At 35.0% G+C, this 12,907-nt stretch overlaps 1 protein-coding gene across 4 annotated transcripts in view; it reads left to right on the top strand.

Moving 5' to 3' along the window:
- Window positions 1–12,363, top strand: part of OTOGL (otogelin like) — a 120,770-nt gene extending 108,407 nt beyond the window's left edge. For all 4 annotated transcript variants that reach the window (XM_087813873.1, XM_087813871.1, XM_016199465.2 and 1 more), the window contains 7 exons: window positions 1,581–1,644; window positions 2,725–2,903; window positions 4,082–4,186; window positions 5,260–5,379; window positions 6,828–6,873; window positions 11,189–11,268; window positions 12,163–12,363. In XM_087813873.1, coding sequence (XP_087669999.1) covers window positions 1,581–1,644; window positions 2,725–2,903; window positions 4,082–4,186; window positions 5,260–5,379; window positions 6,828–6,873; window positions 11,189–11,268; window positions 12,163–12,363 — 795 coding nt within the window. The remainder of the gene's footprint in view (window positions 1–1,580; window positions 1,645–2,724; window positions 2,904–4,081; window positions 4,187–5,259; window positions 5,380–6,827; window positions 6,874–11,188; window positions 11,269–12,162) is intronic.
- Window positions 12,364–12,907: the final 544 nt, after the last annotated feature.

Here is a 12,907-nt window from a genome sequence, read left to right as displayed (position 1 = left end):
ATTAAGGAATGTTTCCTCTTGGTGAAATTGGGTACTTATGAAAACAGAAGTGTAACTAAATATGTGGATAAGATCCAAAGGAAATAGTGTAGAAGGAAAGAACAGAAGATTTAAGCCTAAACTTGGGAAGGCACATTGTACATTGTGGATTTAATTCTTAAAAACAAGTGGATATGTGACTTTATGAACCCAATACCTCCTTATCTAATCTTTTGGAGTAGCTAATACAGTGAGAGAATTTAATTTATTATTTTTCAACCCCATATTTCTCACATTTTATTCCCAATCTCATTGGAATTGTGTAATGACTAAAAAAATCATAAAACCTCATGAGTTAATGTTTATGCAACTACTTTACAACTTGTAAAGCACTGTGAAAAGTAGGATATTATTAGCTTACAGAGAAAAGTGCCCTTTATATATTACTATGAATTTATTTGAATAATTTCTTATGTCAAGAATCAAGTTCATTTTATTACTGATCTTATGAAACTTAGATGTACCCAGGAAAACTTGATGCTTAAAATGTAGTTCTTGAAACTTTAAGCCTGGTCCTACACTTGAGAGGAACCTACACCCTTCTGAGTAGGGCACAGTTTGAGTACTGGTTCATCACAACAATTTACTACAGCTAAAGGTTATACAGCACTTTCTGTGTGTCTGCCCTATTCTGAGCTCTTTACATATACTGACCCATTTATTTCTCTTCAACAATCCTAAAGGTCAGGCAGTATTATTATCCCCGCTTTGTAAGTGAAGGGCCTGGGGAGCAGACTGGCTAAGTAAGGACTTGTGTAATGACTAAAAAATCATAAAACCTCATATGAGTTAATGTTTACACAACTACTTTATAACTTGTAAAGCACTGTGAAAAGTAGGATATTATTGGCTTACGGAGAAAAATGTCCTTTATATATTACTATGAATTTATTTGAATAATTTATGTCAAGAATCAAATTCATTTTATTACTGATCTTATGAAAATTAAAGGCACCCAGGAAAAGTTGATGCTTAAAATGTAGTTCTACATACATCACACAGCTGGTAAGTAGCAGAGCAAGACCAGCACAAGGGCGGTCTTGCTACTGAGTCCGTGCTATTAATCACTGTACCATGCTCTTCGGCTCCAGCCTTGCTCAGATGCGGACATCGGAGCTCTGGACCACTTCTACAGAAAGACTGAGGCCATTTCCCCCAAGCAAGGTTTCCGGGATTAGCAAGCATTTTCTTGCTAATTGCCTGCTAGAAACTCAGAATCAAGCAATATTTTAAAGTTAGAACAGATGATAAAGATCATTTTATCTGCCTTCACTCATTTAATAGATAAGAAATTAAAGTTTATAGGGATTAAATGATCCATGCTCACATTGTTTATTGTGATTTTTCCCCATGAGCTATGAATTACATGAGCACCAGGTTATTCCAAGACTGTTCACTATCAAAGATTTATTAAGCTATGTGTCTGATTGTGTGGTAGGCAGCTTATTAAATATTATATTGTGTGTTTTTTACAGTTGTCATATAAGGAGTCATATGATGTCATTTAATAATAATAATTATAATAATCATCTTTCTAATAGGGAGAATTTACTGCAATAGACCATAGCTTTCAGAGTGACTGTGGATGTGTGCAGTATCTCTGTGGTAACTATGTCCTTTATAACTTTTAAATGATAATGAATATTATTGGCAATGTTCACTATCAATAAATTTAAAATAATTTCATTTGAGATGTATTACATATTTTAAGCCATTTGCCAGTATTTAAGTATATAAATGTACTATTACTTTTCACTTCCCTCTTCTGTAATATTTCTAAATGTCCTGAGAAATTTGATACAGGACAGGAAAATAAATATTATTTTTCAGAAACATCGCAGTATTTAAAGTTGATGCTAGGGTTCCTATGTACTTAATTTTTTAAAAATAGACATATATAAATGAGAGAGTTTTTGCTCACTGTTTTATTATTATTGATGTTAACATTGCAAAAGAGTTGGTTTTTCTATGAAATAACAACTCTTCACATTAAGTATTAGTAAGTTAATAGAAAATAAAATTTCTGTCCAACAGCTTGAAACTTGTATTTTTATATGAGACAAGGCTTAAGTTCAGTGTTGAAGCACAAAGATTTTCTGAACTGACTTCTCCATCACTGTCTTGCCTGCCCTAACATGATCCTGTCAATGATATGGTAGCACATTATCAGCTGCCTTCATCAAGAAGTGTGATTTACATGACTACTTATTTTGCAATACAATAAAATTGAAAATTTATTCTCAAAATAACAATTAAAAACCATGAAATGTAACAGAATCACATCATGAAGAGACCTCCTACTTACTATTAATTTAGATTTGGTCTCCATCTATATGAACTCCCCCAAATTGTCATGTTATATTTCTGGAAGAGGGAACAGCAAGTAGCTTGACAATTTCTTAGGTCTAAAATTCTGGAATTTATTATAAAGTATAGCTTCTGGAGGAAGTTCAATCAGTAAGTAGCAGTTGAGTTTATAGACCAATTTCTTATTGCATGTTAAGGAATAAATGTGCTACATTCATTATTAAGTAAACTCTTGAGTTAGTAACAATGTATAAAGCAGAAGGTCTTCATTGGTTTTGAAAAAATGGCACATCATAATGAAAACACAGATTTAAATTAAAATCCCATTAATTAAAAACTCAATATTGTACTTTCTGTTGACTGTTTTTCTTTTCTTAGAAAAAGATGATGTGTGTGTGTTTCAAGAAGTATCAGTATTGAATCCTGGCCAATCTATGATAAAGTATTTGGAAGGGGACTTTTGTTATACAATAGAATGTCTGGAAGAAAAAGATAACTATACAGGCTTTCACACTCTGAATTTTACAATGGTGAATTGTTCAAAAGAATGTGACATTGTAAGTATTCATTATAAGTCATTCTGGTGAGAGTTAATCAATCTTTTTTTTTCATAAACAATAAGATTTTATTTAAGAACCTTTCATTACCATCTGTCCATATTTTAGTCATTCAATAAAATGTCCTGAGCATCTGCTAAGCACCAGGCAAAGTTTTACACACCGAAAAGATAACAGACAGAAATCAAAGTCCTTCTTCTCACACAACTTATTATAGTGAGAGGTGACAGACACTACAGAAATACATGTACAACTTAGTATAATTGACATTTAAGTGCTATAAGGAAAAATAAGGAAAGAAGCAGGGTGAAGGCACACAAAGTAGGAAGGATTCTTGCTATTTTACAGCAGGTTGTCATGACAGGCCTTCTCATAGGTGACATTTGAGATAAGACCTAAATGCAGATATCAGTATGCAGAATGTGGTAGACGCAAAGGCTCAAGAGACAACAAGGAACTTTCCTGCTAAAGTGGAATTAGAAACGGAGAGACGGCTGTATGCATGTTTACAAGAAACTCTGTTTATAGACTCTGAGTAACTTAAAAGGCTGTTCTCCGCTCCCCCTTTCATGGTGAGCAGTGTCTATTCCCACTCCTTTCCATTACTCTTCTCTAAAAAGTTATGGACAACTGTTTTTTATTTCCATCCCATATGGCCATCATTTATCATACTCGACAGTGTCTTTTTTTGAATTTTTAAAAATTTATCTTTATTGTTGAAGGTGTTACAGATGTCCCTTTTCCCCCCATTGACCCCTTCTACCAAGTTAATCAATCTTAACATGGCAGCTATAGAATTTGAACTAGGGAATACCTCATAAATTGAAAATATACACTTGAATAGTTCTTCAGTAATCTATTGATGTGTAACATATCTACATAGTGCAGATTTTTCCTTTTCTTGTGTATGACCTTGAGCTTCAGAAATCTTAAGATCTACAGCTTGCTTGTTACACCTGCTTGATGAATCTTGGCTGGTAGACGTGAAAGTTAACATCTCCTTCGTTTCTAATATAGCTACATAAAGTGAATTCTTATATTAAGTGCTTTAAATTCAACCTTAGAAATGCTTACAGGTGTTCTGAGAGGGCATATATTTATGTTGGGAAGCACTTTCAGAATTAATTAATTATATATTGGTATTGCTGTGGGCTAATTCAATGTATTGTCATACACAGCACCAGGTATATACTCCATCTCCAAGTGATTATGATTGTTGTGGCACCTGCAAAAATGTATCCTGCAAATTTCAAATGGAAAATGGAACATCAGTGATATATGAGGTATGAATTCCTTATTTCCTAAAAATATACTCCTTGGATGGCAGTTTTTCATGCTATTTTCTGAAGAAGGCATTCTTAAGTGAAATAAGTGTGAAAACTGTCACACATACACGCAGAGTTCTGCATACAATAAACATACACATATAGAGCACACTTATAGTGGACAAGATACAGTCATCTAGAAATCTAATTTCTATGGAACAACTGATTTTTAAAATTTCAGACAAATCAGATATTATTGTGTTTCTTGAATTTGAATATTTTATCTTTTACACCTAGACTTACAGATTTTTTTCCAATTAAGATTCCTAAAGGACCTGAAGCCATTCATAAAAGAAAATTTAGAGAACAGGAAGTTAGTTAAAATTCTTTACTGGTCCACAAGAAATCTTCAAGACAGAGTTTGACTAGCATTTTAAAATGCATGTTATAAAAAATAAAAGTATAGATCAACAATTATAGCCCAATAATTATGTAATAATTGTTTAGCTGATTTTATTTCTAAATAGGAATTCTGACATCAGGAATGAAATAAACAGCTATTATGCTTAAAAGTTAAAAGATTAGGAATAGGTTCCAAAGTAACCATAAGGTATACAAAACTAGAACCATAAGTCAATAATCACTATCATCTGAAGATTTTTTAATATTTTGCTGATAAGGGAGTGGAAGAAAGAATAAACAAGTCTCAAGAAAGGAACTGTGTTACATAATATGATTTGTTGTTTTATAATTAGTGAGGGAAATAGGAGAGAAGGACCTTTGACACTTGACCAAATTAGATAATTAATTTTGTAGCAGAAACAGATGCCTTTTGCTTCTTTCCTCTCTATTGTTTTACTTCACATTTACATCTCAGTTCTAGTATGAAACCAAACACACACACACACACACTCTACATATATGTATTTTTAATCATTTAAGTTAAATTTGTGGACATTTCCAGATGGACATTTTATGTAACAAGAAGTTTTCTGCATCTTGACTTTTGATTTAGTAGGATAGGAAATATTCTACTTAAGAAATGTAGCAGATTTTAATAGCAAAAGAGTTACTTTCTCTTTTATTTGTAGGAGGGGAGTATGTGGCACTATAATTGTACCACGTATGAATGTGTTAAGACTGATGAAGGAACAATGATTCTGAACTACAGTATGGTCTGTCCCCCTTTTAATGAGACTGAATGCAAAATGGTTTGTACTTTGTTATATCTAAGAAAATTTAGTATTAAATATAATTTAGAAAATAATGTTTTCCAAGGTCATACATACATTGTAGCTTATTTATTTTGGTATTTTATTTTCATGTATACATAAAAGCTCTATTGTATTTCCTCAATTTGCCATTTTGAATTATATATGGTATTCCAAATAATTTTCACTTTCCCTGAATAGACATCATATTATCTCTGGGTTTTAATATGTAGATAAAGTATTATCAAAAAATCATTTGATCAGCAGACCTAGCCTCTTTCTCAATATGGATCAATACATGGATCAATCAGAGCTTGGACAATTTTCCTTAAACACAGCCAGATTTATGACGTAATTCACTTTTATTTTAATTTTATTTTTTAAATGTATTTTTATTGATTTCAGAGAGAGGAAGGGAGAGGGAGAGAGAGATAGAAACATCAGTGATGAGTCATTGATCAGCTGCCTCCTGCACGCCCCCAGCTGGGGCTGGAGCCCGCAACCCGGGCCTGTGCCTTGATCCGGAATCCAACCCCAATCTCGGGGATCAGCCCTGAGCCACGCTGGCCGGGTGAGACTCACTCTTAGTGCATGCTGGCCTAGGTGCCACCTGCCTTGGCCCCTGCGAGCACGGCCTGTGGAGCTCAGCGTGGATCAGAGGCTTGCTGGTCCTTTCATTTTGTTCTCCCAGGTCCCTATTCTCTCAGAGAAGAGTCTGCTGGGAGAGGAGATTTTTCAAAGTGATGCAATTTTTCCCCCTTTTTATTACAACTTTGAAAGTTGCCAGAACAACTTTCTTTCCCGTGTGAAAATGATACAATTTTTTTAAAAAGATTCTCTGTAGCTTTAGTTATTTAGTAGACAGTACTATTAATGAAAAGTAAGCTTTGCTCTGGCGCGTGGGGCGATGTTTTCCTAAGTGCAGAGAAACCGCATAGTCTCGCTGACTGTTTTTCAAGACGCCCTCTTCTAGTGAGGATGCCTTAGGCAGGAGCGATCCTGAAGTAGAGAGATTTTTTAAATAATAAGATATTAAATAAAAAGATACACAATTTTAACATTCAATTATGTTCAGAAACTTAGTCTGGTCTCATAGAGTCGCTTATATTATTTTGAGGAGTTGAAAAACATAATGGCCTCTACTTAGAGTACCTATTAGTACTTTGCTTTGGTAAGAAGTGTTTTGTCGTGTTTAAAATGTGTTCTTTTAAGTAAGTTAATGTTTTTGCACTCTTTCGTGTTACTAATGAAGAAATAAAGTTTCAAACAAATATCTGCTCCTAATTTTTTAAAAAAAGAACTCTCATTAAAACTTGTTATAGGCCAGTCATTTTCCTGTAAAGACTTCTGATACTTAATAAAAATATTGAGAAAGTTAGTTTTCTATTTCTAGTTTAAGAGAAAATGGGCAAACACTGAGTTTTGACTTTATGCCTCTCTCTTCCTAGAACGAAGGGGTTGTAAAACTTTATTACGAAGGCTGTTGCAAGATCTGTAAGTGAGGACGTATTACATTGATTAATTTGATAGATTAGTTTTAATTGTTCTATAATTTTTCCCATAAAATTCAGTTCCTATGATATATGGAGGGAAACAAATTTTATAATGTGTGTTATTTAAATGTATTTGTGTCATGTCGCTGATTATTTTGTAATTTAATCTTTATCTTCTAAAGTGTTTTTTAGATAAATTTTAATTTAAATATTAGAAATTTCTTCATTGTTGCATTTTCCAAAAGGCAGTGCATAGGACTTTAGCAGGTTTAAGTTTATATGGTCAGATTTACTTGGAATATGCTGAACTACACAAGCTTGAGTAGGCTATGATGAGAATGTCATTGCACCCCCAAAAGGACATGCAGAGTGCAGTATTTTCCAAACTTATCAGGGCAAGTCTATGGTTCTGTGTGATACATTTGAGAAATGCTAATTTAACGAGTATATTTAAATCCTAAATGTAAAACTTCGCAGTAATCATTTTGATAAAGTTATGTGCAGCAGGTAATATATTTTACATTAGTTTAAATTCTAAAGTTTATTTCATAGTGATTTTTAATGATTTTAATGACTGAAATAAAACACAAGGGCATTCATGCAGCCATTTTTTTCCTTTTTAAAGTGATTATGAATTTATGTCAAGATAAAAATGGGAGTTTTAGGAAACAGCATAGACAGCAATTTTTAAATTGCTTAGAGAAGCTTTCAGGAAAAGGGGGACAACACAGTGAGGTTAATGATGCTGTGGCGTAGGGTGGCTTCTTACATACAAATTGTTGTGCCTCTAGAGGGAGATTTCTGAGCTTCCTTCATGAAGGGCTAAATCCCATAAATACGTAAGAAATAGTCTTGTCTATTTAGAGCTGTACAGTCACACTGAACAGAATTTTAAAATGTACTAAAATATTGATACAAAATTATTATATATGCTATTGAATATAATAACAGTTTATAAATCCTGAGCTCTCCTAAGTTTTCTACACCCTATGACTCAGAAAATTCAAATGAAATTATCTTGATTCCAGTGAATTTATCCTGATTTTCAGCTTAGAGAGGTTAAGTAACTTTTCCAACTCATATTCTTGTGAGCCATGGGGATTCCACTCCAGACCTGTTTCGCAGCCTGCTTCCTAACCACTCGTGACATTCTGGGACAGCACCCGAATAAGTTTGAAGGGAGGCAGAAGCTGTTTGATGAGATCTGATCAGCAGCAGAGCCAGAATGACTGAGCTTTTATTGACATAAATGTGAAAATCCAAATCCGACCCACACAAACCTACTCACAATAAACAAAAAGTTCAACATAAGATGGCCTGACATATAATTTGATATTGTATTAGTTTGCTAGTGCTGCCGTAACCAAGTACCACAAGCTGGGAGGCTTAGAAATTTATTGCCTCTCAGCTCTGGAGGTTAGAAGCCTAAAACAAAGAGGTCGACGGGACTGGTTCCTGCTGAGGGAAAGATCTGCTGCAGGCCTCTCTCCTTAGCTTGCAGAGGGCTGTCTTCATGTTCACACGGTGTTCTCCTTGTATGTGCATCTCCAAATTCCCCCTTTATAAGGACATCAGTCATACTGGTTAGTGTATATCCTAATGACCTCATTTTCACTTGGTTACCTCTGTGAAGACCCTAGCTCCAAATGAGGTCATGTCTGAAGTACATAGGAGTATTTCCACCGAGAACAGTTTTTATTGTTAGGACTTTTGTAAGTAGTATAATGCATTTATACATTTTTAATTACTGGGACTCTTAGACACACACTAATTACACATTTTCTGTTAGAAAAAAACAATCTTAATTCAGTATGCTATGCATCCAATGTAAACTAATGTGTATCCTATAGTTACTGTATCAGGAGCCCAAGGAATGAAATTAGGCCCCAGAATCTGAGGAAGTTTATATTTTTATGATCTCACTTCTGTTTCCTCTGCTTCCCCACTCTAGTCCCCTCTTTAGGTGTGACATACAGGAGTAGAATCATATAGCCAATGTTAAGACCTTGGACTCTGTAACTCCATGTTAATTATTAGAGAAGTGAGCACATTTATGTTTTCTGAGGGTGGGCAGGAGAAGATCTGTGTGACTGACTGCATCAGTACCATTTATTGCCTGTCACACGTAGACACTCTATTAAGCCCATTGCAGACAGTGCTACAACCAGTCTTCGCAAGTTCCGCGAGCTAGGTGGGAAGTTAGGTATGGCTCCCCTATAGAAGAGGGAATAAGGTTCAGAAAAGTTGACCACACTCATCAATAAGAGATTAAGGCCTGCGCAGTGCCTGGGCCTGGGGTCTCTCAATTCTGCTGAGCTCTTTGAAGCTGCAGAATAGTAACAAGTCACCTCAGCTTTTCCTATCTGATGTGTAAGGCCCTGTAAGAAGCTTCAGCTTTGGTATCAGAGAGCCCGTCTGCAGTCTTTGCTGTCGCCTGACCCGGCTGTATGGGGGACCGCGGACACTGAGCGCCGTCACAGGCGCTGTGCTAAACAAGACGTGGTACAATAAAGTCTCTGAGGAATGAATAGGAAGTGCCTCTTGGTACAAATTCAGCCAATTAAGAATACATTTATGCTGCCCTAACTTTATTCATTGAGTGAAATGGCTCATCAGACCAATCTTTATTGAGTGCTTACCGTCCCAGACAGCCTTTTAGCACCGGGGCTAGGGCAGTGAATGAAACAGTGCCCGCAGGCGCAGGGCATATTGTCAAGAAGGGGGAGAAACAATGAACATTTAAATATGAACCATTACGTCAGGTAGTCATGATTTAAAGAAAAATAGTGCAGAATAAAAGGAATGCAGAGAGTGAAGAGTCCTGGGTTGCTCATTTAAGTGAGTGGTTAAAGAATGCCTCTGTAATGAGTGTCATTGGAGTAGAGGCTGAATGTCCTCAGGAGGCCCGCGGGAAGAATGAAGAGCGCTGAAAGCAAAGGAAATAGCAGGTCTGGCTTGTAGCACAGGAATGAAGGTGATAGAAAGAAGACCTTAAGTCGTCCTATAGGTGATGTTAAAGATGTTTTCTTCATAGACTATTCTTCTTAAACTTACATGAAGTAACCACCGAGTGAAAGCACCTTAAGGCACAAAACAGTCTGCCCTCTGTCACCAACACTGAGCCTGGAGTCGCACTATAGTTGGGAGGTCAGTGAAGGGAGAAAGAACAAACACAGGAGATGGAGAAGGAGCCACGAGTGAGATGAAAGAACCAAAGAAGGTGTTCTGGAAGCCTACTGAGTGCAGAGAGGGGGAGAGGGTGATGAACGGGGTCGAATGATACTGAGAAGTCAAGTGGAATGAGAACTGAGATATGACCTTGAATTTAGCATTTGAAGGTGAAGGGTGACCTTGAGAAGAACGGTTTAATTTCAGGCAATCTTTGCTCGAACCAGAGGAGCTTAACTTTAATATACTTTATATGTTGGGATTTTGCTTAAGTATTCAATTAAACAAAGATTTTGTGGATAAAATAATTTGAAAACTGGAGAGCTAAACCCAGTCTTTGGCAAACACGGTAACTCAGCACAATGATTCAGTCGCTTTCCTAAAATGGCAAAACAAGTTAGTATCAGAGTGAAAAAAAACCTGGATTTTTGCAGCCTGATTCAGACTTATATCCACTACCTACAACATTAATTACATATTCTTGGTGTATTACCAAGTGATAATCCATCACACACAGAGGCATATTAATATGTCATTAATTAATACAAAGTGTTTTCATTTGAAATCCTGAGAGATCATTTCAGAGCCATAAAATTAAGTTAACATCACTCATCCGTACACTTAAGCATGGTTGTTAAATAGTTCAATTACATTCGTGCTTGATTTTTTATTATATACATTAGCATAATGTGGTTTTAAATTTATTAGTTTTTAATTTCAAAATGAATTTATGTAGATATGTACAGATGCCTTAATTATGTATATTTACTTCTACATACCATGATTCATTATAAAAATTATGTTAATTTTTAGAATTTTAAATATATATTTTATCTATTTATCTGCATACCACACAGAGGTTGATGTTAGCATTACTGTATGTGTAGACTATTTTTGATTTTTGATTATGGTGATTATTATGAGAAAAAGATAAAGAGATAAATGTAAAGCTAGAAAATCTAAGAGAAAATCTATTTAGGTGAAAATAAATATTGAACATAAAATGTATGAGTGAAATTTTAAATATCTCTTAATATAGGAGTATATTTTATGTAAATATATCAATTTTCAATATATTCATATGTTAACTGAAATAAACAATTTGACATGGACCTTTTAATGAATAAATACATTCCATATTTTATCAGGTAAACGAGAAGAAAGAATATGCCAGAAAGTGATCATTAAATCAGTTATAAGGAAACAGGACTGTACAAGTCAAAGCTCTGTAAGTAGAAAAATACCATTTGTTACATAAAGGGCAGGCGTCTTTCCAAAAATGTATGTGTCGCAGCACTAGTATGTTTATAAGCCAACAAAATGCTAACATTTACAATATTTAACTTTGAGGTTATCCCTAAATATTAAAATATTTTGTTCATGAAGAGTTGTGAATTATTCTTAGCATAAGTAATCAAAAGTTCTCAATGATAACTGCAATCCAGAGATGGAAATTATATCTAAAAATATTTGACTACATATTTTCTTAACTATGCAGTTTCACCCAGCAAAAAATAATCCTAGTTTTGCCGTAGCCTGTTTGGCTCAGTAGTCAGAGCATCGGCCCATGGACTAAAGGGCTCTGGGTTTGCTTCCAGCCAAGGGCATGTACCTTGGTTGCAGGTTCCATCCCTGGCCCCAGCTGGGGCACATGCAGGAGGCAACCAGTCAATGTGTCTCTCTCACATCAATGTTTCTCCCTCTCCCTTCCATTCTCTCTCTGAAAAGCAATGGAAAAAATATCCTTGGGTGAAGATTAAAAAAAAAAGTCCTAGTTCTAACTTTACCTCCTTTACTATGACCTATCCAATTCCATAGTCTACTTGAGCCATGGTATAATATGGGCTACAATGGACTCATTAGATTATGATTAACATATTGCAGACAACTGTCTAGTCATGTGAACACATTTTATACTTTGAATTATGTAGGCATTGCTGTCTTAGGCATCGCCATGGAACTAAGTTACTAAGTTTCAACCTAATAGGTTTTGCAGTCTTTTCACACACAGAAGCTTGAGAGTTAAAGTGACAAGAAAGCCTTGCCTTCATTTGACTTCTTAGTAGAATCGAGTAACCAGATCTTTAAATTTTAAGACTTTTCTCATTGTCTCCTCTTATAGGTAAATGTTGCATCTTGTGATGGGAAATGCCCATCAGCTACCATATACAACATCAACATTGAGAGCCATCTAAGATTCTGCAAGTGCTGTCGTGAGAATGGAGTGAGAAACCTGACTGTGCCTCTTTTTTGTTCAGGAAATGGCACTGAGATCATGTACACTCTCCAGGAACCAATAGACTGCACATGCCAGTGGAATTAGACTTTTAGATTCTAAGAACTCTACACAATATCATAAATCAAATGGAGTTAACTTTCAACACTATTATTTAGGCACTGGGCAAGATTTATACTGTTTACTGATAATGTACCTTTCAAACTATTGGGATACAGCAATTAACACGTGGTACAAAATATACACAATTTCCATGGAAAATTAGATTTATTGATTTATTTTATTTTAGAGAGGCAAATGATTTTAAGTTGTTCAGCTGAAATGCTATTATGCATATAATTGCAACATTCTACAATGCACATTACTTAGGTTATTTTGCGAAATTCTTGCAGTTTCACTCAATAGTTATTTTCTGACTTGCAAAGTCTGCCATACCTATCCAAATTGAAGTACTCTTTTATCTCTACTGTTTAGTCTGGTAAATGTAATCAGTTATAATTGGTGTGTGGATAGTCATAAATAGTGGTATGCAATGGATATTAGGGATATTATTGCAAATCCCCTCATTTTGCAGGTGTAGCAGGTAACCACAGAAGCTGGTGACTTGTGCAAATTAATTCAGTGTAACGAT

This window comes from Miniopterus natalensis, chromosome 2, assembly GCF_054644295.1.
Source record: "Miniopterus natalensis isolate mMinNat1 chromosome 2, mMinNat1.hap1, whole genome shotgun sequence".
Lineage (NCBI taxonomy): Eukaryota > Metazoa > Chordata > Mammalia > Chiroptera > Miniopteridae > Miniopterus > Miniopterus natalensis.
Note: the sequence above shows the minus strand (reverse complement) of the source record. Positions and strands in the feature narration are given on the sequence as shown.